The sequence below is a fragment of the Colletotrichum paranaense genome, assembly GCF_030867605.1.
Source record: "Colletotrichum paranaense strain IMI 384185 chromosome Unknown Scaffold_18.1, whole genome shotgun sequence".
NCBI lineage: Eukaryota > Fungi > Ascomycota > Sordariomycetes > Glomerellales > Glomerellaceae > Colletotrichum > Colletotrichum paranaense.
The window spans coordinates 464,381-488,080 of NW_026848976.1; the positions used below are offsets into that span (position 1 = coordinate 464,381).

The 23,700-nt window shown below is 54.5% G+C and overlaps 7 protein-coding genes across 7 annotated transcripts; 2 read left to right on the forward strand and 5 right to left on the reverse strand.

Moving 5' to 3' along the window:
* Window positions 1-1,626: 1,626 nt before the first annotated feature.
* On the forward strand, window positions 1,627-2,631 carry CPAR01_15209 (mold-specific protein MS95; the record flags this gene model as incomplete). The annotated part of the gene is made up of 2 exons (XM_060499458.1): window positions 1,627-1,650; window positions 1,711-2,631. The coding sequence occupies 2 exons, from the start codon at window positions 1,627-1,629 to the stop codon at window positions 2,629-2,631; spliced, it is 945 nt and encodes a 314-aa protein (XP_060341890.1).
* A 532-nt stretch (window positions 2,632-3,163) lies between these two features.
* On the reverse strand, window positions 3,164-5,484 carry CPAR01_15210 (phosphatidylinositol-specific phospholipase C; the record flags this gene model as incomplete). Its single annotated transcript, XM_060499459.1, has 2 exons — window positions 3,164-3,681; window positions 3,744-5,484. The coding sequence occupies 2 exons, from the start codon at window positions 5,482-5,484 to the stop codon at window positions 3,164-3,166; spliced, it is 2,259 nt and encodes a 752-aa protein (XP_060341891.1).
* A 1,391-nt stretch (window positions 5,485-6,875) lies between these two features.
* On the reverse strand, window positions 6,876-8,848 carry CPAR01_15211 (uncharacterized protein; the record flags this gene model as incomplete). Its single annotated transcript, XM_060499460.1, has 7 exons — window positions 6,876-7,120; window positions 7,226-7,415; window positions 7,523-8,127; window positions 8,193-8,374; window positions 8,436-8,497; window positions 8,588-8,659; window positions 8,762-8,848. 7 exons carry the CDS (start codon window positions 8,846-8,848, stop codon window positions 6,876-6,878), a joined length of 1,443 nt encoding a protein of 480 aa, XP_060341892.1.
* A 7,955-nt stretch (window positions 8,849-16,803) lies between these two features.
* CPAR01_15212 (legume-like lectin family protein) lies at window positions 16,804-18,063 on the reverse strand (the record flags this gene model as incomplete). Its single annotated transcript, XM_060499461.1, has 3 exons — window positions 16,804-17,587; window positions 17,703-17,773; window positions 17,971-18,063. The coding sequence occupies 3 exons, from the start codon at window positions 18,061-18,063 to the stop codon at window positions 16,804-16,806; spliced, it is 948 nt and encodes a 315-aa protein (XP_060341893.1).
* Window positions 18,064-18,777: 714 nt separating this feature from the next.
* Window positions 18,778-19,104, forward strand: CPAR01_15213 (mitochondrial import inner membrane translocase subunit TIM13; the record flags this gene model as incomplete). Its single annotated transcript, XM_060499462.1, has 2 exons — window positions 18,778-18,861; window positions 18,931-19,104. The coding sequence occupies 2 exons, from the start codon at window positions 18,778-18,780 to the stop codon at window positions 19,102-19,104; spliced, it is 258 nt and encodes an 85-aa protein (XP_060341894.1).
* Window positions 19,105-19,444: 340 nt separating this feature from the next.
* Window positions 19,445-20,677, reverse strand: CPAR01_15214 (coiled-coil domain-containing protein 55; the record flags this gene model as incomplete). The annotated part of the gene is made up of 1 exon (XM_060499463.1): window positions 19,445-20,677. The coding sequence occupies one exon, from the start codon at window positions 20,675-20,677 to the stop codon at window positions 19,445-19,447; it is 1,233 nt and encodes a 410-aa protein (XP_060341895.1).
* A 540-nt stretch (window positions 20,678-21,217) lies between these two features.
* Window positions 21,218-23,373, reverse strand: CPAR01_15215 (LMBR1 domain-containing protein; the record flags this gene model as incomplete). Its single annotated transcript, XM_060499464.1, has 2 exons — window positions 21,218-23,006; window positions 23,063-23,373. The coding sequence occupies 2 exons, from the start codon at window positions 23,371-23,373 to the stop codon at window positions 21,218-21,220; spliced, it is 2,100 nt and encodes a 699-aa protein (XP_060341896.1).
* Between the last annotated feature and the right edge of the window lie 327 nt (window positions 23,374-23,700).

Consider the following 23,700-nt stretch of genomic DNA (forward strand, 5'->3'; position numbering starts at 1 on the left):
TGGCTGGGAGGTACATAGTTTCTGCACCTTGAGAGACCGCAGGGCACAGTCAACCCCTGTCGAGCTGGCGGGTGGGGTACCGCCGTACCGGAGCCCAGGCCGATCCACCGTCCCCATCCAACCATTGGATGCACAGGTGGGGTTCCAAGTTGACGTCGCCGGCAGCGCCGAATCCGTGGGAAGAAGTCCCAACTGTCCCAATCTTTTCGTCAGGTTACTTCTCGGAAGGAAATGAAATGAAAGGAACCTTAGATGGCGAAAAGGGGGAGGGGAGGGAGCCCGATTCGTGTCGTCCACACCAGCAGCGCTTCCCGATGTGCCTGCTTCCAGGACCAATGTGATGCCATGCCGAGAAAAACCGGGTAATTCTACCTACTGCAGTATTACATGCTGCCTACTGCAGCAGGAACAAGATGCCAGCTCCCTCTTGGTACCGTCCCATGTTTGCTTAAATCAGGTTTTCTTGGCAAAGCTAGCGTGGCCAGAGCTCTCGAAGCTCGACAACCTTGCCTTTCTTAGCTGTGGCGGGGTTACAGAGTACAACGACCAGAGACATCGAGAGTAGTGTCACCGGCTTTCCTGCGGATGAGACTATTGCGTGCCTTGCTCGCACATCATCGCTGGTACGTTGGCGTTGCCGACACGTCAACTGCAAGTCGCAGTCGTTACGCCCGTCAGGAAAGATGGTGTTTCTCGATCCCACCTTTCCATCTTGGAGATGCGTTAATGTGTCTCCGGAATGACGACATAATGGTGGACCATGTGCCAGTTACCCGAGCCCTTCAACTCGGTACCAAACCTCGAGATGATAGCTAATGTCTTGGTTGCTATCGATTCCTCAGTTACGACAAGACGCAAAGGACGGCATCAACTCCCACTCATGACGATACTTGCTAGGCAAAGGATATGAGCGCTTCCTTCTCTTTTGCCCGCTCATCTCTCGGAAAGGGAAAATCAAGGATCTCGCAGTCCACTTTCATACAGTTCCATCCCGCAGCCTGGTCCTGCCCTGCCCGCTTGACCATCTAAGACACACCCCTTCAAAGCTGATGGACAGCATCTTGGCCTAGTCCAACTTTGTCCTAGGAGGGACGCATACACAAATGCTTCTCCAATTGACGTGCCAAGTGGCGCGACATGGTCCAACGTCTCCCAGATTACCGCCCCATGGTGGTCCCCATCCTCCTTCAGCTAGGCAAGGCAAAAGACCGGTTTCTCAGAGTGAACAACCAAGCTTCCCACTACACATCTCGTTCCTTCTTTCCCGGCCCCCAACTCCCGAGTTCCCAACAGGCGGATGACGGGGTTCCGGGTATGGCGTAAACGTACATCTTCCTAGCGTGCGACCCTCGCTCGATGGACCACTGTCTTGTCGATCGAGGAGGGTCCCGAGGAGTCCTACGGGGATAGGAGGGGATGGATGGTTGGAATAACAGGGTCCAACGCATGTGGGAGTGTAATTGGCATCATGGCTCAGCCTGAAGTCGATCTGGATTCTTAAATACCCTTCGAACCCCTCAATCTCACCGAACGTGATTATAGCTTAGCATAATCTCATCATCATCTCATCTCAACTCATCTCAACTCATCTCACAACCAAAAACCACCTCCCGATCTTCACACATCATGTCTTACGGCGGCAACGACGACGTAAGTAGTATATCTATGCTATGCTTACTCCCAAAGCTGGCCTTACTAACACATGCCCAGTCCAACTACGGTTCCTCCCGCAGGGACAACGAGGACAGCTACGGCACCTCGGGAACCACCGGCGGCTTCGGCTCCTCCACCCGCGACAACGAGGACTCGTACGGCTCCTCGCGCCGTGATAACGACAACGACAACAGCTACGGCTCCTCCAACACGGGCCGCAGCGGCAACGACTCGAGCTACGGCTCGTCGACCCGTCGTGACAACGACACCTCGGACAGCTACGGCTCCTCGGGGCTGAGCTCGTCTCGCAGGGACAACGATACCTCGGACTCGTACGGCTCTTCTCGCCGCGACAACGACAATGACAACAGCTACGGCTCTTCCCGCAAGTCGGACAACAACACCTACGGCTCCGGCAACAAGACCTCGTCCTACGGAGACGACTCCACCTCCTCCAACCTCGCCGGCGCCGACTCCCTCTCATACGGCAACACCAGCTCCAGCCGCCGCGACAACGACAACTCGGACAGCTACGGCTCCTCCGGCAACACTGGATCCTACGAATCTTCCCGCAGGGACAACGACAACGATAACAGCTACGGCTCCTCCACCACCCGCCGTGACAACGACGACAGCTATGGATCGTCAGGTAACACCGGCTCCTACGGCTCCTCCCGCAAGGATAACGAGGACAGCTACGGCTCCTCCGGTAACACTGGATCCTACGGCTCCTCCCGCAGAGACAACGACAACGACAACAGCTACGGATCGTCTGGCAACACGGGATCCTACGGTAGCAGTGGCAGGGACAACGACACCTCCGACTCGTACGGCAGCAGCAACAAGAGCGGAGGCGACAGCAAGGTCGGCAAGTTCCTCGAGAAGGCGGGTGATCTGCTCAACAGCGACAAGCTCGAGTCCAAGGGCCAGTCGAAGCGTGAGAACGCCGGGTACGGGAACAACAACGATGACTACTAGATGTTGCTAGTCTAGCAGCCCTGTCGTTGGTTTGTATCGGGATGTTTGACGTGGAAAATAGGACTTTGTCTTGAAGGGGATGCTTCTGATGCGGAAGCTCCTTTTCATCTTTCGATGATGATTATGTACTAGCGAGCTCTGAATGAGATATCAATACCATTTGAACACCACCTACCTATCATCTTATTCAACATTAACAAGTGACAAATAATAGTGTCTTTACATTGTTGTGCTCGATTATTCACGTCGGAAACATCATGCTTCTTCGGTTTCGCTGCTTGTTTGCGTCCCGCAAAGTTCAGATTAAGTTGTGCCGAGCTGAGATCGACACCAGATTCTCTGGTGTTTAACGGAGCTTATTTGTTGATGAGTGATCCGATATGAATCCATATTTACACAGTTACCCAGAAAGTGAAAGCCACAATCTGCTAATAATGCTCCAATTTGAATGCTAATAATGCTACGCTATGGAAACACCTCGACCCATTCAAACCACCGCCCTCCCAAGAGACGGGAAGGGGGCCAACAAAACTCACGTCAACTTCTTGGTAACCCTCACAAGCACAACCCCGTCCGTCAACCGTCCCTCGCAATCCATGAGATGCACAAACCTATACCCGGCCCTCAACCGATCCAACCGCACCGCCGCCCACGCAGCCAGATCATCCCGCCCAATCTCATCGTCCCTAACGGTGAACCTCACAAACGTCAGCGCCTCGACCACGCCCGGCACCCCTGCGAACTGCAAGCTCTCCCCCTTGAAATCCGGGTCGACGCCGCGGTTCGACTTGGTCTTGGCCTTGTACTCGCCCTCGCGCTCGCGGCCGTCGTCCTTGATGTGTGCACCCGGGAGACGCTCCTCGGGGGACTCGACGTGGATTTCGACCTTGACGTAGGGTTTGAAGCCCGAGATGCGGGTGTCGCCTGGCGGGAGGGGCAGGTTCTGGGCTGCGAGGACGTCGATCTGCAGGTCGAGGGTTTTGTAGGTGATTTGTGGGGTGGTGGGCGAGGACGGGTCTGGGGTAGAGCCGGTTTTGAGGCAACGGTATCCTGTGGATTGATGTTAGTACAAGATACTTGTAGAGATGATTAGGGAAAAAAGGATGACCAACCCTCAGGCTTCAAAACATAACCCTTGGTACCCGCAAACATGCCCTCGTTGAGCATCATCCCCTCATCCCAGTTCTGCCAGTTGAGCGCAACAATCTGGATGCCCCTGCGCCAGAAGACGGCCGCGTCGAGGTTGGACGACCCGATGCGCAGGCCCGACGGGTACGCGCGCATCAGGTAGTGCCGATTGTGGTGGAAGAGCGCGTCTCCCTGCTTCTCGTGCACCTCCATGACGCCCTTCTCCGACAGCGAGAAGATGTGCGTCGGCATCGAGGCCTCGGGCTGCGTGAGGGACTTGAAGGACACGCCGCGGGTGTAGACGCCCAGCCTGCTGAGCGCCTGGATGATTTTGGACGGTTTCGCCGCAGCCTTTTTGCTTTTTGGTGGTGGTGCCGGTGGCGTGGTCTTGCCGTCCTCCTCCGAGTCTTCGTCCTGCGCGCCAGTCACGCCAGAGCCCCCCGGCGGTGGTGCGTACTTGACTTTCACGAGGATCTTGCCTATTAGGTCCGCAGGCCGCGGCAGCTCGGGGGCGTCGACGTCCGGGGTGGGAACGAGCAGGCCAGCCCAGGTATCCTCCATGATCTTCACCATGATCTCCTGCTGCTCGGCGCTGCAGTGCACCTCGAGACTGACAATGAGGGGCGTGTCGGCCGAGTGGAAACCATAGTCGCGGATCGTCTCGCAGACATGCCGGAAGGGCACCTCCTTGGTGAGGGTGTAGCCGTGGAAGACCTGGGGTTCGATGGGGAACATCCTCGGCGAAGGGGTCTTTTGCAGCGGCGGTTGCTCCGTCCCGAGTGCCGTTTCCTTGGGGGTGGTTGAAGCGGCGGTGCTCTCCGCGGCAGAGGCGGTAGCCGTAGCCGTAGATGGAGCGGGAGCGGCAGTAGTGCCAGCTGACCGGGTGGTGGCCGTCTCCGTCGGCGGGCTCGTAGACTTTTCAATCCTCTCATCCATCTTCTTCCCCAACGAAGTCTTCTCCAGCCTACTCGCCAGCGACCCGGGCATCTTATCCCTGAGCATCGCAAGCTTGCTCCTCTTCTCCTTCTTCGGCTTCGCCTGCCCCGAAGCAGCAGCCGCGGCAACGGCCTCCTCGTCACTGCTGCTCACCGACGTGCCATCCTCATTGTCCGAGTCGTCGCCGTCCCAGACGTCAATCTCGATACACCGGCAACCCCTCACCAGCACGTTCCTGTACGCGTCAGTGCTCGACTCGCTGTACAGCTGGTTTCCCGTCAGGTAGGTGTTGTGGCTGGAGCTGATAAAGTAGCTCGAGAGCGGGTACGACAGGTCCTCCTCGTGAACGGGTCTGGTAATGGCCGAGGCGGACGAGGTCATGTAGTTGAGGAAGCCGTTGAAGTCGAGTTCCTCTGGCGGTGATGCTGCTGCTCCTCCTGCTGCTGCTGCTGCTTCAGATGTGTTGGCCACCAGGCACTCGGGCGTCTCCTCGGCCTGGACGTTCTTCACAAACGAGGCAATCTGCTCCTTGTGCCACTTCTTGTCGTCCTGGCCGGCGTGGACGTTGAAGATCTTTGTCAGGTGCGGTATGACCGAGTCGCCGAGCGTCTTGACGGTGCGCTCCGTCTCGCTGGCACCGCCGCCGGCCTGGTATCGCAGCGAGGGCTTGGAAGGGTCCGATGTTGCGGACACAATGGTGCCCTGGGGTAGGGGGGCTGCTGCCGGTGCTGTTGCCGCTGCCGGTGCTGTTGCCGCTGCCGGCGCTGTTGGTGCTGCTGCGTCCGCCATGATCTGTTTTTTTGTAGTGATGGCTTTGATAAGGCGGTGAAGAGGAGAGACAGAGGAGAGGAGAGGTTCAAAAATGGTGATCAGGAATAAATTTGTGATGAACAGCGACAAAACAAGAATAGTGAGACGATGGATGATGCAAGCTGAACCACGAGATACAATCCGCGTCTCGTGTCCCGGTATCAATCAGCCACTAGGCATAGGTAGCGCGAGCTTGTGATACTTTAAAAAACGTAGAAAAGGTTTCCAGGTTGAGAGAGCTACAGGAGCTACGTAAGTCAAGCTAAAAGGCCAAGCTACTCTGACTAGGTACTCGGCTCGCTGTCCCGAAGGTCCTAATGTCAATATGTGGGCAGTACGTCAACCCGCGCCCCAAGCTTCCCCTTCCCCAGCAAAAAAGAGGTCCAGTCGTGGGTGATGATCCATGGGTAGGGGACCTAGGAAACGACTGCCATTCAATCTTGATTTTTGACCCGCTACGCCGCTTGGGCAAAAAATAGAAAATCCAGTTATGTTTCAGCTTGGCAAGGGGTGGGAACACGACCAGCCTAGACCTAAGTGGTTCTCCTTTCTCTTCTTCAGGGGGGCCGGTATAAAGCTCGCTCATGGAATGTGGTGAGCTGAGGCGTCCCGTCCAGTGACAGTCAGTCTCCTTGCCCCCCTTCCCATGGATGCTGTGGGATGTCGTCACAGGGTTCTTTTTAGCGGTAAAGAAACAGCAAAACCTGGAGCCCAGAACCTCACCGCAAAGAAACCTGACTCCTTGGCGGCCCCCTGCCCCCATCCTCTTATCGATAGTGTCAACCCCGCCATATTACCTTACTAAGTTGAACCCCTCATTGTTGTTAGTGCCGGTTCTTTTCGTCTGCAACATTATCCCTGTATCGTCCACCTCCAATCTCAAGTTGGTGCTTATAGACTCAACGTAGTGACAAGTACAGGTTACAACGATTTACAATGTTAATTGAAATTACATGAGAAATCTCCATTTCTATGATCGAGGCCTTGCAACTATGCTCAAAACCGTTCGAGCATAACCATGAGGGACGGGCCGCACCGGCTTCGGGGTGTGGGCCAAACTCGTGCTCAGACTCGCGTTCATCCTGGCTCACTTCATCTTTGAGATTCATGTGGTGCAGAGATACATGTCGTCTAATCACTCGATTGCCAGCTCACTAATGCTAGTATTACACATGTGTATATGTATGTCGCTCAAATTTTGTTATAACATGGTTCGCTCATGAACGTCGTCAGGTCATAAGGCGTGATAGCGATAGTTTACACAAAATCCATCCACCATCTATATACTTACCTCTTCAGAATGTTAAAGTCGTCTCTCTCTCACAAATCCCTTTTCTCACATTGACACCACGAGACATGCCCACCGCCCATCATGGCCGTATGGGCGACGTGACCGAAGTCCAGGTATTCGCCTTGCTCATCGTCCGCTTCCTCATCATGGCCATGATATCCGCCTCCATGTGCTCAATATTCTTCTCCAGGTCGGCGTCCTCAACGCGGAACTGGCTCTCGCGCCGCCTGTCAAACACGATCCACCCGCCGACGATGAGAATCGTCAGAGGCACAGTGATGGCGAAGTACACCCACAACTCCTTCGAGATGACGGGGTCGGCGTCTACCCTGGCAGTCAGCAAACAACAAATGCTTTTTGACGGGAACAACCTAGCCCCCCTATGTCGAGATTGTTGTGTTTTTATTACAAGAAGGCCACACTACGTACCTTTGGCAAAGTCGAAGAACGTCATGCTGAAAACAGACGCGAGAAACGTGCCGGGAAGGAAAACGGCACCGAGTAGCGAAATCGTCTTCATCGCCGTGCTGTCTCGCTTACTCGCATGCGCAAGTCGTCGCTGCTCACCAGCCATTTGGAACTGAATCTTGGACTCTCGTTGGGAAAGCAGGTTATACAGCTGTCTCGATCGTCAGCATTCCCCTCGAAGAGCAACCGTATCCCAACGGCTCCCGGTTCCCAAAGAAGTAGGCAGGGAGCCAGGGTAGGGTGTCGATACAAACATACCGCACTACGCTGGATATGCAACCTCTCCAACGTCGTCGCCTGATAATTCTCAATTCCCGTCAACTTCAAGCTGTAAAACTGTAACCGCGCCACCATGCTCCGGTGGAGCTTATCAATCAGCGGCGTATCGTGCTCCTTGGGCACCTTCTCCTTGAACTTGACCAACCCGGCATCAATCTCCTTGACGATGGCCTGGTACGCCTGTGGCCGCTTCCAGAGAACTTGACTATGGCACTCGACGAGATCGCGGCTGATGGCGTCGACCTCGAGGTGCCCGTCCTGGCTGACGTACCCCTCCTCGTCCTCAATCTCGTTGCGCATGCTGACGGCGTGCTCCAGCTTGCGCAGCCAGTCGCGCGCGTCTCGCTGCTTCTGGTCCGTCGTCGACGACAGGTCGTGCGAGAGGATGATGATGGGAAGGAGCATCGGGTGGCCGGCCTGCTGGGCGCAAAAGGTGAGGTGCTGGATGGCGGCGACAATGTCGGAGCTTGGGGTGCCCTTGACGTAGCCCGACGTGATGCCGCTGCTGAAGCAGTGGGAGAGCATGAGCTCCCACCCGCGCGTCTTGCCCTTTTTCCGGACGTCGGACTTGCGGAAAATGATTTCTGGATAGCGGCATTAGTTGATTGGTGTTACTCTCTCGACTCAATGGGGAAAGGACAACACCAACGCAAAGTGGGATCCTCATCGTCCTGGTCATAGGCGCACCAGAAAAAGGGGCCGACGACGCTGGTACCCTCGATGGCTCTGAAGGGCAGTCGCATAGCCCGGACCATGGATTGGTATGCATCCGCAGTGAAGGAGATGGTGTGAGGCGTAAACGTGTCCTTGTGCTTGGCATTTTTTTGAAGCCTGGGATGGGTCAATTTGAAGCTCTAATGTGAGCAAGATGGGTGGATGGGGAATTGCGGACACCAATCGAATGCCATTGAGCAGTTTGACGCCCTCCTTCAGCTTCGGTGGCTCAAAAGCGCCCTGTCAGATTTACAGTGTTAGTGATAAACAGCTCTCACGAAGCTCAATCTCACTGAGCGTGAGCAACAATTACACGGTTTCCGTCCATACCCGGCGATGCAAGAAGTTATCAAACTCATCCATGGTCAAGGGATGCTCCTCGCACGAATTGTAAAAAGGGTCCTATCAATTGAGTTAGTCTACGACCATGAATGTCACAGCTGTGCCCGAGGCCCCCCATCCTGTTGTTTTCCTCGTTGGATGGGCGCATGATTGGCAACTCACCGAGTAGTTGAGAATCTCGACATAGTGTGTTGCCTCCGAGACTTGGCGGCACTTGCTGACATGTTCGCGGAACATGTAGTCGTCCATCTTGAACCAGTTGAACCAGTTGAGCCGTTACCCAGCCACGCTTCAGTGCAATTATTCCACGGGATGAGGGGGGAAAAGACAAGTCAACAGCAAGGCTACTCTCAGAAAGCGAAAAGGGAAAAAAAAAAAAGAGGTCTGCAGGCTCCTGAGGTTGAGTTCATGGCTCCAGACCGGGCTCCTTTCATAAGCCGCGTCCAGCCCCGTGACTTTGCACCATGTCTGCAGCAAGAGAGCAGCAGCGGTGGTGGTCTTTTTCGGGGCCAGGTCCAGTCCGGCCCATGCAACAATCTGCACTCCAAAGTAACCCGCCTTGTAATTGGTCAAGTTTACAGCATCCGTACGGATACCACAACCTCGAACCCCCCGGTGAAATCGCTCACTGGATACACTCACCTTGCCACAGCTTGACAGCGCATGGTAACAAGGGCCAAAGGTAAGATTTCGGTGATTTGGGCGGGTTTCCTCATATCACCCACCAAAGCTTGAAGCCTCTAGGCCCTCTCTGAACATCAGAATCAGGACTGGGCTAGTGCTAAGGTCCCCTGAGCGATGGAGCCGACCCGACGACACTTTCGTCCCGCGGCCCCTGCCCCAATCCCCGCACCTCCACTCTGTCACCGCCAGAACGAACCGCTGTTTCTCTCTGCATTAATAGGCCCGGATAAGGGGCCCATTGGAGCTTGTTTGGACGCTTAGCTCACCCAAAGCGTGGGGGGAGGTGGGCGACTTCATAGAGCTGCCACGCTGCAAAGTACGTCCTCAAGATCGCCAATTCTTACCCACACGCCCAACTGAACCAAACATTGATAACTGCAGCATCACGCACATTCAACGGGAATGCAGAAACGCAGATCAGTATGCACGATGCTGCAGCAAAAGCTTCCGCTTACCCGAAAGGCATCGCGAATGTCGAGGTTTGTAGACCGGAAATCTTATGCACTTTTGCACATTTCTGGCCAATCTCCACCTCGCCGCCCTGGATATCTCCGTCTAGGCCCATCTCATTTGCCAAGGATTGCGACCGGCGGCCTCCATGGGTAGTACCGCGACACCTTAGAAATCGAAGGCTCTGCCGCCAGGCCAATTGGAATATAATCGTTGTTAGGTATTGATATAACCAAGTGATACGGTGACAAGTCTGCTCTTCTTGCGCTTTGCCATCTTTCCAGGACCGTTCGAGCCTTCAACCCAATGCCCCCCCCCCCCCTTTCGTTGCTATCCTTACCTTTTTTGTTTTCCAAACCGTCGACCGGGCGCCCAAAGCACTGCAGACATCCCTATCGAGACTCTGGATTCTTCTACCAGGTATCATATACTATTCAAACACTGCTCGTAGACCGAGGCCCACAAGTCCACCTTTGCTGGCAGCTCAACTCGTACTCAGGCGAGACATTAGAAGTCGGTAAAAAGATGGCCATATCTGGAGCATAGCGTTAGCAAAGGTCACATCTCACAAGCTCGAAAAGAGAACTCACTCGTCGTGTCCGGCTGAACCGTATCGTTCGGGATCCTCGGGGTATCTGTCAAACTGGCTGGCATCACCAGCGCCTGCCTTGACCGGGGGAGTGTACGGCGCATCAATGTCCTTGCGAGCCAGCCTGTCCCATGTGACCTCGGTGAACCACGGGTGGTTCTTGACATCGTTTGGACCAGCGTACAGGTTACCCAACCGCTTGGTGAGATCCGCTGTGATCAGCTTCTCCAACAGATCCTGCGCATCCGGGTTGATATAGGCAGGGTATTTCACCTTGCCCTTGAGGATATTTTCGTAAATCTTCATTGGCGACCCGCTGTCCCAGAACGGTGTGTATCCGCACAGCATCTCGTATATCAAGATTCCCAGAGACCACCTAAGACCTGGGGGTTAGCAATTGTGAAAGAACTGCAACTTTTTATGAAAAGTCCACCTTACCAATCTACGGATTTGTTGTAGCCCTTGTTCGAGACTACCTCGGGGGCCAGATAGTCTGGAGTACCACAAAGCGTCCATGTCTTGTCCGGCACTCGCTTGGCGAAACCAAAATCTGTTATCTTAAGGTGTCCATGCCGGTCGAGCAGCAGGTTCTCTGGCTTGAGATCTCTGTAGATGATGTTCCTCGAGTGCATATACTCGAGCGCTAACGTGACTTCGGCGGCGTAGAATTTCGCAACAGGGTTAGGAAAGCGCTGTGGAAAGCTGGGTTAGCTCGGGCCAGCAGGAATAAAAATCAATTAAGATTGCAACTTACCCCGGACTTTCTCAGCAGCGAAAACAGCTCACCACCTTCAACAAAGTCCATCACCATGTACAAGTTTTTCGAGTCCTGGAATGTGCCCCATAGCGTGATTAGGAACGGGTGTTTGACCTCGCCCAACATCTTCCTCTCGTCATTGGTGTGTTCGACCTGCTTCATCTTGACGACCTGCGCCTTCTTCAGCACCTTGACGGCATAGAAGCGCTGGTTGTGCTTGGACTGCACCAGGTGCACTCTTCCGAAACTACCAGTTCCCAACGTTCGCAAGATGTCAAAGTCGGTCAACGTATATTTCCCCTTGGTCTGACGGACCTGCTGGTCCGAGACCTGTTGTGGCATGCCGTGCTGCTGCTGCTGCTGTTGTTGCTGCTGCTGATGGCTCTGCTGTTGCTGTTGCTGCTGCTGCTGATGTTGTGGCGGCTGGGGCGGGTGTAGCATCGACTGAGCTTGCTGCTGTTGAAGTCGCGCGGGATCGCTTCCGGGGCTCGGGTTCGGTTGGGAGGGTTGGGTCGGCTGGGCTAGGTAATTGTTGTTGGAGGTATGTCCGTTGTTCGAGCCGTCATGCTGAGTCGGATTGATTAGGTTGTTGATGCTTGGGAGGTTCTGTTGCGATCCACCTTGTTGATTGTAGTGCGGCTGGTGAGAGCCCGACTGGTTGGGCGGGTGGACAGTGACAGGATACATCTGCTGCTGCTTGGCCCCGTCGGAAGACGAGGTCAAATCCAAATCTTCCTGCTGCTTCAGTGCAGGCAGGGAAGGCGGCTGGGAGTTTGAGGAGAGAGACGATAAGGTAGTCGAGATGGAACTGTCGAAAGGCTTGGAGGAGGTAGGCGTTACCGGGCTGGTGGGTAGACTAGAGCCTTGAGAGTCTTGATTACCCTCCCTCGTCCGCTTTTTCTTGAGAAACCCGAGGGTAGGCATATGAAAGTCGGGGAAAGGACGAAGGGCTGCGTGCCCCGTGAGGAAATGGCGTAGAAGCGCAGGTCAAGGGCCCACGACGTTTGCAGTTGGATGATGGGGGAGGAACGGCCGCAAAGTGATTCGTCGCTCCAAGGGGCAGCCCGGTTGCGCTGGTCGTGTCCTTTTTTGGGGGTGTGAGGTGAGCAGTGAATTGGCCGAAAGAGGAGCGCGGGGAAAGCTGTGCTTTTGCTTCTGTCCTGCTAAGGTACGCTTTCAAGTACAAGTGGAAAAGCTGCGCCTATTGTCGTTAGGAACAATGGGGCCAGGTTTGGCGCATACTTTTCGATCAAGGGGAAAAAGGTAAACCGGGATGGAAGGGAAGAGCGGGAAAGCTCTAACAGCATTCGATTCAAGGGGAAGAAACGTACAATTCTGAGAGTCCTTCAAAGTCAGGTACTACGAGCAGGGAGCAAGCACGCAGGTAAAGCAAACCCGTCCCAATTCAGTTGACCACGGAATGGCAATCGTAATTGGTATTTGGCCGACTTAAAAGCGAGAAAATCGGGAGCTTTCTGGGAGGCTGCACCCAAAAAGTAGTGTGTAAGTTTACGCCGCAGATGGGAAGCTTAACCAATGAAGCAACCGAGTGCAGGGTCAAAGGGCGGGACAAGGCGGCACAGGTCCAGGGATAGAGGTTGTGAGAGAAGTGAGTGTAGTGTAGTGTCGTGTAGCCACAACAACAAAGGAGGAATCAAAGAGGGCGGATTTGAGGAGGAATTGTTGGAGACAGCTGGAATGGAGGGGGAAGGGCGGGGAGACGAACAGATGGATGATTCAAGCTGGCACACTGCTTCTTCTTCCAGGGGTCTGGTTGCGTCGTAACTTGTGGAAAGGTGACAAGACTCAAGACTCAAGACTCAAGAGGCAAGGCAAGGTGTGAGAAGGCAGGGCCTGGCAATGTGGGATGTATCCGGCCTGGTCTGATGTGGGATCTGGTCTTGCTTGGTCTTGGTGCGAGCAGGTGCTGGTCAGGTCGTTCGTTGTTGCTTTTTCCCTGGTCGGAAGTGACAAATGAATGGGCTCGAATGATAGCGGCGGCGGCTGCGTCTGCGTCCGCGTCTGAGGGTTTCGGGGACAAGGGCCCGCTGGATGAGTGAGCAAGGTGCGGGATCTCTTGCTTCGTCTGGGCGAATGGGTGAGCGGAGCAAGTGGTGACTGAGTCGTTGCGCGCACCGATAAATGGAGACAAGATGGGACCCAAAAGATTAAACGACGGCTCGTAGTGATCAATTGGGTTGTATTGGGGTCACCAAGAAGCTCGATTGAATGATGGTGTTTTTGGGCGTTTCGAGGGAAGCTAGGATTGAGGGATGAGGGAACCACAGGGACAGAGGATAAGGTGGGTAGAGGTAGAGAGAGAGAGGGGGACAAGGAAGGGAAGAGAAGAGAAAGAGAGAAAGAGGGAGGAGAAGGGCAGCCAGTGGAAGCTGAGGTCGATGATGATGTAGTAGCAAAAGAGTTAATTGGGAAGAGCAAAGAGCTACTGCAAGCTGCTGCGTACGGATGCCGGAGGGGGAGTGAGTAAGGCAAGGTAAGGTAGGTATGCTACCTACATACTACGAATACATAAGTGGGAAGGTAAGGTAAGGTTGAGCTTCTGCTGGCGGCGGCCGTGAAGGTGGACGTGAAAGTACCTACACATACGCAGTAGGTGAGCGGAGGCGGAAGTGGTTCAGTCTGGTTGACGCCCGCGTTTAGACGGGAACGGCGTGGGCAGGGAAGAGCATCGTAATCATTGGCAGGCCGAGTACGGCACCGTCCAATCGGTATCGAGATGGCACAGCCGAGGGCAGCACTCTACGAGCCCAGAGAGGGTCGAGAACAAGCTGGAAAGGACGGCTGATCCTGTTCCCAGTTCAGTCCATACCCCATAGCCAGAGTGGCATAGGTACATTGTGCAAAAGGCCTGGCTGGGTTACAATAGGAAGGGAAGAGAGACACTGAGAGAGACAAGCGGGAGGCAGCGTGCATGCATAAGAGCTGATCTTGGACTCGGTTGAACGCGGGGCATCCAACATGGCATGTGTGTATGTCTAGCTATCTGTCTGGTCTGTCTGAGCTGTCCTTGGTTTCTCCATCTCTGTACCCGTATATCCGAGGATTGTTCACGTCAGTTTCATTTGGCCAAGAGAGATAGAGAGAGAGATAGAGAGATAACAGTTGAAAGTCGTCGACTGGTACATGCTGTTCTTGCCCTGATGCCACGGACAAGGTACAAAGTGCAAATGGTGAGTCTCGCCTCTCCCCCACCAAGATCGAGCAAGGCGCACCGCAGCAATCGAGCAACAAGCCCAGTAGAGGTGGGGTAGGGGCAGGCCGAGTAACCCAACCTGAATCTCGACGGGGTCGTAGTGGCAGCAAACAGAGACAAGCTGCCGGGGCTGGCCAGCACGCTCGACATTGGACCGACATTGAGACTGGATTCCAACCTGAATCGAGCGAGCAACTCTACCCAGCAACACCGGATACCTGACCTCTCTCTCTCACCAATCTCTGTGCTTTGGACGAGTGCGGAAGTCTACCTAAGTGCCAGTGCCCGTCGGGTACCTATCTGATGTATGCCACAGGGCGCTGTACATACATATATTACCTAAGCTGAAGTTCCTACCTCAGATGCTGCAGTAAAGGTAGGTACCTCTCGGGAGGTACATGTCCAAGGAAGGCGGGGTGATATTCTGCCATGGAGCTCTTGCCTTCAGTTTGGTGTCATTTACCCCCATCCGGCCAGAGCAGCTGCCAGGTAAGGTATGTAGCTAGAGCGAATGACCCCTCACTCGAGGCGAATTGAAGGACCAGTGACGTGCCGTTGCCGACGACCTCACCTGAAATAGTGGGAAAGGGTCAGACGCAAGGTACCTTCCATTTCACCTTACCTTGGCCAGCCGCCAATCCAGGCACACCTGCCTCTACTACCATCGTCCTGCCCCAATTGCTGTCAAACTGCGAGCCTCGATGGATTGACATTTGATTCCAATTCGTCTCCACCTCTCAAGTTCCCATCATCTTCACCAACTACCTCCCAATCCTTCCGCACTCGCCATCGATCGATCCCAAAGAACCACCCCCACGTCCACCACTAATCACATCCGCATTCCTCTCAGGCCCTCAACTCCAATCCCGCGATTCGCGCCAAACTGACACACGTAACAAGCCGACTGCTCACCGCTACCGTCACTCAACCTCTCAAACAAATCCCCCCCTTCCCAGTTCCCAGGCACCTGTCTTGTCCAAACCTTAACCAACTTGAACCCCCCCGTCCAATGACTCCAAATATCACACAGACTCTCTTTCCTGTCCAAATCAAGTAAAGCCTGTCCGCTTACATACCACCTCAATCACCATTCAGGAAGTTTATAACTCCTTGTCCCGCCCAAAGTCGGCATGCGCAACATTTGAATCTGGGACTCGGCGGATCTAGATCTAGAACTCATTAGCCCCTCCATCTACATGTTTTGCTTTCCTTGTCTCGTCTCCCTGCCTAATCACCACTGCCACCACAGTACCTCAAATCAACTGAACCAAAATTGAGGAACGCTCGCGCCTCGCTGGGGCGGGAGGCAGGAACTTGTTCATATAAGTATAAGTATGAGCTAGAGCGGTTCTGTCTCTCTCGTACGGTTCCAACTTTCCATCCGAGCCCGGGCCTATCACTCAATTCCCCTTCCCGGATCCCGGGTCAACAACGCCCATTCCAATGGGAAACCCCTCCAACCACGGATACCTTTCGCCGGGAACGGCCGCGAAAGCTGGAGGCAGATCAAACACGCGCCACTCAACTCTGTCATCCTTACTACCTACTTCACTGATGTCAAAGTATCAAATTCCGAGCAGCTTCGTCCCCACGTCTGCGAGACCCTTGCATACAAATACACACAAACCGCTCTTGGCCGTATCTCACACACGGTCACAGATGTTCCTTGGCGTACGGTCAAATATACCGTTCAAGCCGATGTATCGGTCACTTCCAAAGCAGGCCTCGAGCAATTATCCTCGGATGCAACTCCAGAGAAATCGATAACCAGCATATCCCCCAACACCACCACCCACTTTTTCGCTACCTTAACTTACACCTCTGAGGTAATCCTCCGGATGAAGCACTGCAGTCTGACATATTGGCGCCATCATGACATGTCCCCCCACCCCCACCTTACACTATATCTCCAAGCTCGGTAGAATTCCGACCTTGTCGTCTGGACTTTAGATAAATCTTTGAGCTCTTCGGCGACCGGGTCAAGTGAAAACTTCCCGCAGCTTTTGCCAAATTACATCTAGCTTGGTTTCTGGCAATAAGTGATCGCCCATACATAAGTACATACCGCCAATAATTCCGATGGTAAAAACTCCGGTCGGAATAATTAATAGTCATTCATTCCTCAGGCCTCATATGTGAACCACCATCAACCGGCCAACCGTCATACAATACAATTGAATTCATCTCGGACTGAGTTATTCGTAAAGCGAGAAGCATGATTTGGGATAGAAAAACGAGAGACAGAGAGAGAAAATAGTAACCATGGAAACGTTGGTTGCTTTCCCCCTCCTCCACCGCCTTCAACCCCTCCCCATCATGCAAAAGTCATGACTTTGTGTGTGTTGCAGTGTTGGTATGTACGGTATCAGTCATCTTTTCCCGATCAGATCAATAGCTGCTTTGCCCCCCCTTTTTGTCATTCTCTCCCTCAAAATAATAAAAGATTTCATCCATCCCGACGGGCTGGTTCCCCCTCTGATATTTTTTCCCCCACCATCAACAACACTTGTTTAGAAACGATGTCTCTTGTCGTTCTTTGCTCTCCAGGCAGTGTAACCGACGTAGCCGCCGCCGAGGACGCCAAAGAAGAGGAAGACCTTGAAGAAGGTCCACGTCCAGCTGCCGCCGCTGCCGCTGTCCTTCTTGATCGAGGAAGATCCCTTCTTGCCCTTGCCGCTGCCGGGGGTCGTCTTACTGGTCCCCTTGCCGGTCTGCGTCGTGTAGAGGTTCTTGGCCTGCACTGAGATGATGTCGTGGTTGTCGCTGAGCTCGCCCGTCTCGGCGCTGAAGCCGAGGTAGGCGATCTGGGGAATCGCAGGGGGCTCGTTGGTCTCGAAGCAGAGGGTCCAGTCGCCTTCGGTCTTGTACTGCAGCTCCAGCTTGAGGAGCTTGTCCTGGAAGTATGTGACCTTGGCCTTGGTGGGCACACTGGCGTGGCGAATGCCGCGCGCGGAGCAGCCGGCGAGCTCCGTGTTCTTGCCATCGTTGTCCTTGTCGTAGGAGGTCTTGCCGTCGCCGAACATGGCCATGACGTAGGGGAAGACGGTGCCGGGGCGGTTGTTCTTGTATGTGTCGAAGAAGATGCCGAGGCCGTCAAAGTTGTCAGGGCTGCCAAAGACGGGTCCCGCCTGGCCGCGGTTCTTGGTGATCCACATGGCGAAGCCGTCGCCGTAGAGCTGGTTCTTGCCGTGAATCTTGAACTCGACCTCAATCTCCCAGTTGGTCGCTGTCAGAGGCACTCTCGAGAAGAGCCAGCCGGTCTGCGACGGGCGGTCGGATGTCAATCGGATGTAGCTGCAATCGTGTTCCTATGCCTTAGCCTTCGGTTTCTTTCCCCTCTTTTCTTTCTGCCACAAAGAAACATATCTCCAAGCCGATTCGATAGGGAAAGAGTAGGTGTAAAACGTACGAGTCCGTCCTGATGATTGTGTCTCCGCCAAAGTCGTACCACCGACTTGCCATATCGGAATCGAGGTAGGGCTATCGCGAATAGTCTCAGTAAAGTGCATTCAGGGGTTATGGTGGCGCATGGAAAGCGCGGGAGTCGCGAACCTGGCTTAGGGAGTGCGTTCGGAGCTAAACAGAGATACCGAGAGAAAGTCAGCTTCATCGTTCTGTCTACAACATGCGCGCACACTCGTGTTGCAGCTGAAGGGAGACAAGATGTTGGAACGAACCGCAATGCTCTTGACTTCTCCATCATCCGCCTTTGCGGTGCCCAAGGCGATTGCGGCCAGCCACAGGGCCGAAAGGGACTGCTTGAACCACATGGCTGAGGTTGCTTAAAGCTCGAAACGAAGAGAGGAAACCCAAAAGAGAAAAGGAATTAGACGGTGATGCGCGTCGCGAACGAAGGAGGAGAAAGGACCGCCAGGTGGTGCAAAATGGATAGAGCCGCAATGTCCAGCGACGGAGAGGGCGTCGTCGTCGTCGTTTCGGCAAAACGTGTCGAAGGGGGTTGTGGTCGTCGTGGTGGTGGCCCGGTGGGTTTTGCTGGCTTGCTCGTGTGTCCCCTTCTCAGGCCGTTAGCTGTCCTCTTTTTTTGGCTGATGGATCCTGATTCCTGGGGTCAGCACGTTTTGGAGCTCCTACCCCTGCTGTACGCTAGAGCCTAGGTGTGCTTCAGGCCAGGCACCCTGCCATTCACCAACTACAGCGCACCTCCGACCGCTATTGGGTGGGCCCTGGGCTTCCGCTTTTCTCACTGAGGTGCGTCACTTCCAGAGGAAGGCCAGAACATCGAAACCCTGCCTCAGGCTTTTGCGCTTGCGCCACAGCAGCCTTGTAGCACCAGCCACTTCAACTTTTTTTCTCCCAGAGTCGGCTTCAATGCGAAGCTAGCCGGCCATTTGGGATCAGTTTCGGCGCATCAATCGCCAGTTAAGAACGTCACTATTCTAGTCAATCCAGTGCAATTTTCTCCCTTTCCCTATTCCAACTCATACCCAGTCAAACCGAAAGACTTGAGAAAATCAGACGAAAAAATGGAGTCCACAACTGTCAAGAATGCCGTCATGAAGCAGGTCCTCCAGGAGGCAAACCTGGCCAACGCCCGTGTCCTCATTGAGGTAAGTCACCCAGCCTTCCCGAAAGCCCTCTACGAGAGACCAGGGAGCTAAATACGCAATTGCAAATAGAAACTCCAAGAGAACTGCTTTGAGAAGTGTGTGCCCAAGCCCGGCAGCTCCCTGTCCAGCGGCGAGACGACCTGCATGACCTCGTGCATGGAGAAGTACATGTCGGCGTGGAACCAGGTCAACCAAGCCTACATTGCACGGATAAAGCAGGAGTCCAGCAACCCCAGCCTTTAAATCGACTCTGGCATGATGAGGAAACTACACTAGGGAATGTGTTCGTGTACGATTACTGTACAACAATACTGAAAAGGGGGCTTTGTAAAGTCCAATGAAGGCATTCAGGTCAGGGAAGAGATTTCTGAAATAGGGAAAGCTCCCGATGGCGGAGTGATGCAGCATACTGCGTCAGGGAATCGGACATCAACGAAATGTACACAAGATCCGCATCAAAGAGCATAACGAATGAAAGGGGGGTACGCCTAGACATGCTGCTACGCCGAAAGAAGAACGTAGATGCATATAGAGAAACGAGCCGTTGTATGCTTCTCAGGGTATCTTGTAGAGGTAGAAATGTTTACTCCGCCAGGCCCTTCTTCTTCGCCTCCTCCGCCTCGCGCTTTCTCGCCAGGTACCGCTCCTTGGCACTCGAGATCTCCCCCTCCGTCTTCCTCGTCTTGGTGACCCGCTCGACCTTTTCGCGCTCCGCGTCCTCCTCCTCGCGGGACCGTTTAAGGGCAGCCTCCAACTGCGCCTCGAGCATCCTCGTCTGCCGCTCCCGCATCGCGCCTTTGCCGCCGGAGCCGACGAAACCTGTGCCGGCGCTGCGCTCCGGCCTGCTCTCCCTCGGCCGCGCAGCCTCCTCCCTGACCTGCGCTTCCTTCTTGGCCCCGACGTTGAGACCGCCCCTGAGCAGCTGTCGCTTGTCCACCACCTGCCCGTCTTCGTTGACGGCAACGGCGCCGCCTCTCTGGTTGATCTCCCGCGCCACATCGGCCTCAGACTTCTCTTTCGATGTATCGTCTTCTTCTTGTACCGCCGGACCGGCCTTAGCCTTGTCCTCGGCCGCTCTCACAACCTCGGCATGCCTCTCTTCGCCCTTGTTCAAGAGATTCTTGTAAAAAGCGCTCATGCCGCCCGTCTTGTTCTTCTTGGCCTCCTCCTCCTCCCGCCTCCTCTCCTCCTCTTCGATCCGCCGGTTCTCCTCCTGCTGCTTCTTATACGCCTCCGTGACAAACTTTTCCTTATCCGCATACTCTTCGCCCTCAGCCTCCCGCTCCCTCGCAATCTTCTTCTCCTCCGCAATCAGCGCATCCCGTTTCCGCACGTCGGCCGCCGCGAGCAGGCTCTTCATGTACTTGGGCTTCCTCTCCACGTCTTCCTTGGTCGTCTTCTTCTGCGGCTTAAACGATTCGTACACGCCGTCGTAGTCGTACACGCTCGGGTCGAGCTCCTCCGCCGCCTCGGCGTGTTTCTTGGACGTGAGCGAGCCCGAGAGGTCGCCAAACATGGCGCTCTCCTGCTTCTTGGTTCTGCTCGCGGGCGGTTGTGTCGGCAGGGCATTCTTGCTCTTGAGCTTGCTCTTCCTCCCTCCGCTGTCTTGTCTGCTGGAAGAGGAGTCGACTTCAAGACCGCCTAGCTCGTCTAACGACTCGATCTTGGTTCCTGAGTTGGGTGCATCGTTGTCGGAGTCGTCGTCGCCGCCGCCAAACGCTGTGGCGCCGAATGGCTTCCGTTTTCCAGGCGCAGGTTTGGATGCGCCGGGCTTCTTGCCTAAGTTAAGGCCGAACGATAAGCCTGGTTTGCTCATTGTGTAATGTGGTGATGTTGGGTTGAAGAATAAAGCCAAGGCGAAAGGTGCGTCGCGCAGTTCAGGCAGATTGTGCACGGTCCACCGGCACATCCACTAATGCATCCGACTGCTGTACCCCGGCTTCCTGCCGAAGCCGCAGTGGGGCCGGCTTCGTCGGGGAGCTTATATCAATCAGTTAACGACACGGCCAAGGTCGGCTTCAGCATCGTTATATCATCCTTTTCGAAATCTGATCACCGAATGCGGAATATTCATTGCAATACACATGACATGTTTGACTATTACTTTGATTTCGTATGGGGAATCTATGGAACGTAATTCTATCTCATAAACAGGTGCTGGGTCTCGCACCGCTATTAAACCATTCTATTTACCCCTGCCAATTTGGTGCGTTTGGTTACGACTACGTCCCAAAGCTCCAGGCGTGGGAAGATGAAGCCAAAACTCCTAACGATGCGTTCTCCCCAGCTCTTGGTAGAGACTCCAAATGTCGTGCAACGTGGTGATACTCAAAAGCAACAAAGGGAAAAAGAGAATTCACAGCCGGACTCGTCCTTCGCTACTACCGCCACCGCCAAACCAGCGTCGAATGTCAGACTCAACCCCGCCACCGTTACCACTGCCGCTACCGCTGCCTGGCTCGTCATCATCGCCACCCATCCACTTGGGTTTCTTGATGTCCTGGAACCATTGTGGGGGCTCAAAGGTGTCCATCGTGTTCTTCATCCGATGGCCCAGAGACTCGAAAAAGTTCTGGTCCTCCTCTGGCTCATCACGGTACGGCCTGTTTCGGGACGATTGGCCCGATTGGCGGTTAGTAGTGGCCCGCACAGGAGACCTTGCTGGAGAGGAGGCGAGGCCGTTGCGTCCGCCAGGAATCGTCAGGACAGGGGCGGATCTCCCACCCGACTCCAGCCTAGCGAAAGCCTCTTCACGACGACGCAAGGCAGAATTGCCGCCCAGCTCGCGCTCAATGAGATCGCGACCTTCCCTCCATGACCCTGTGCCAAAGACTCGTCCATCGCCGTTCTCGTCATCATCATCGATGAATTCGCCGCCAAAGCCAAACATGCGCTTGACCTTCCCGTACAAGCCAAATAGAGTGGCCGCCACTGGGAGCAGTACAAAAACGGGGAAAAGGTAGTCTGCCCAGCGGCCCAATGGGGTAAAGTTGACCAGCGTCCCGAGGAAGCCATAGAATCGGGTCTTCTTGTAGATTTCGCCAGATAGGAAGGTCATAAAGTTGTATGACAGAGGAACACTGAGCTTCGCAACTTGTCCGGAATACCAGAATGCTGATTCATAAGCCGTATTGCGCTTCACGAGCGCACGCCCGCGCCAAGTCTTCACCTCCGTCATGGTGATAAACGTAGCCGCACACATGTAGAGTAGCCAGAGAACCGAGATAAGTTGTCCAGCGAAACCAACTTGGCCCTTTTCTCCGACCCAGTGATGGACAACGGTTAGACGGATGACGGACAGCTGAGGGAACGCGGCCTTGACCAGCTCCGACCAGATGATGAGAACCGAAGCAGCTGCCAGGAACACGCCCAAGGCGATGCAGGCATAAGGCTCAAAATGGTAGTAGTAAATATATCTGGAGTACGGCGTGTGGACGGTGATTCGATCCCAGAACCCAGCGTGTGGTGAAGGGGCGGCAAACGTCAGCTTCTTGGAGGCGGCGGAGTCGAGTATTGCTTGCGTGTCAGAGGCATCCTTCAACAAATCGTTCCACTCGTTCACGTAACGGGACCGTGTGTGGCGGGCTCGCATCAGCTTCCTAGACAAGTCCGCCATGAACTTCTCCGTGATAACGGTTGGCAGGGCGCGCGTGTCGCCAACAACGGTGCGAGGCTGAGATTCGGGCATATTGGCGCTTTCAACGAGCTCGTCGATCCACTCGCTAAATTTAACTGCACTGCCAGTCTTCCGACGGCCGAGCTCCGATACTTGTAATTCGACATCCTCCAGGTTCAGCAGGGAATCCTCCATCTTTTCGTATAATTTTGGTGCACGAATCTGTAGTCGACGCAGTCTGCCGCTAATAGATGCGTACCGAAGCAGTCGCCGGGGCACAGAGACCAAGCCGTGTCCCATGAGGTATATCGCGAAAACTAAGCCGTAGAAATATGCGAGTGCCATGAAGGAGGCTTTGAACTCGAAAGCGCCGACGCCGTATCTGGCGAAAAGGTACGTGAGCCCGATGGCAGCAGATCCGAATACCATCGCATGGTATTGCGCATTTTGACGGAGTGAGTACTTGAGACAGTCTTGCGGTTCGCGGTAGCCGGAGTCGGAGTATTCGCCAAGGATGGGGAGGATGAACCTGTAACGAATGTTTAGCAAAATGGCCAAGGGGAACAACTACGGCGAGCCACGCACCATGTCAAGGCAAAAGTGAGCCAGTAAGTAATTCTCCACGACACCAGCAGCAATCGCTGGGGGAGCCAGATACCGCGCGTGGCCTCATCGTCGGTCCTAGCGCTGGAGGCCAAATCGATCGGAACGAGAAGTACCATGCACGCGGGCAGCCATAATGCGAAGAAGATTGGAACCAGGTAGAATGCGGGAGTTGTTCGCAAGGGTAGGAAATGGCGCAGAATCAGTAGGACGATGACGGAAATGACGAGGAGCGCAAGGAGCGCAAAGATTTCCGATGGCACCGGCGACGAGGCGCTCACGATGTGGAACATTGTGTCGTGGTCGAGACAGCATCCATGAGGCGCTGCGTTTCCAACTTGTATCGATCTTTCGAAGGTTGTCGTCGCAGATGTTGTATTCCTTTCGTTGTGGTAGGAAAAAAAAGAATTTCGTTGGGTAGGAAGGCTTCGTAATGCGCGCCGGAAGACGGGGGAACATCTGTAGGCTTCCGGAAGACTCTCCAAGAAAGCGCATGCGCACCCTCTGCGGATAGGAATGTTTTGACACAGGGGATCAGACTACAATCGACGAGGACCAGGTCATGTGCACGGACCCGGGGTGTTGGAAGGTCCGCAAACGAGCGGGTTTACGTCATCTGC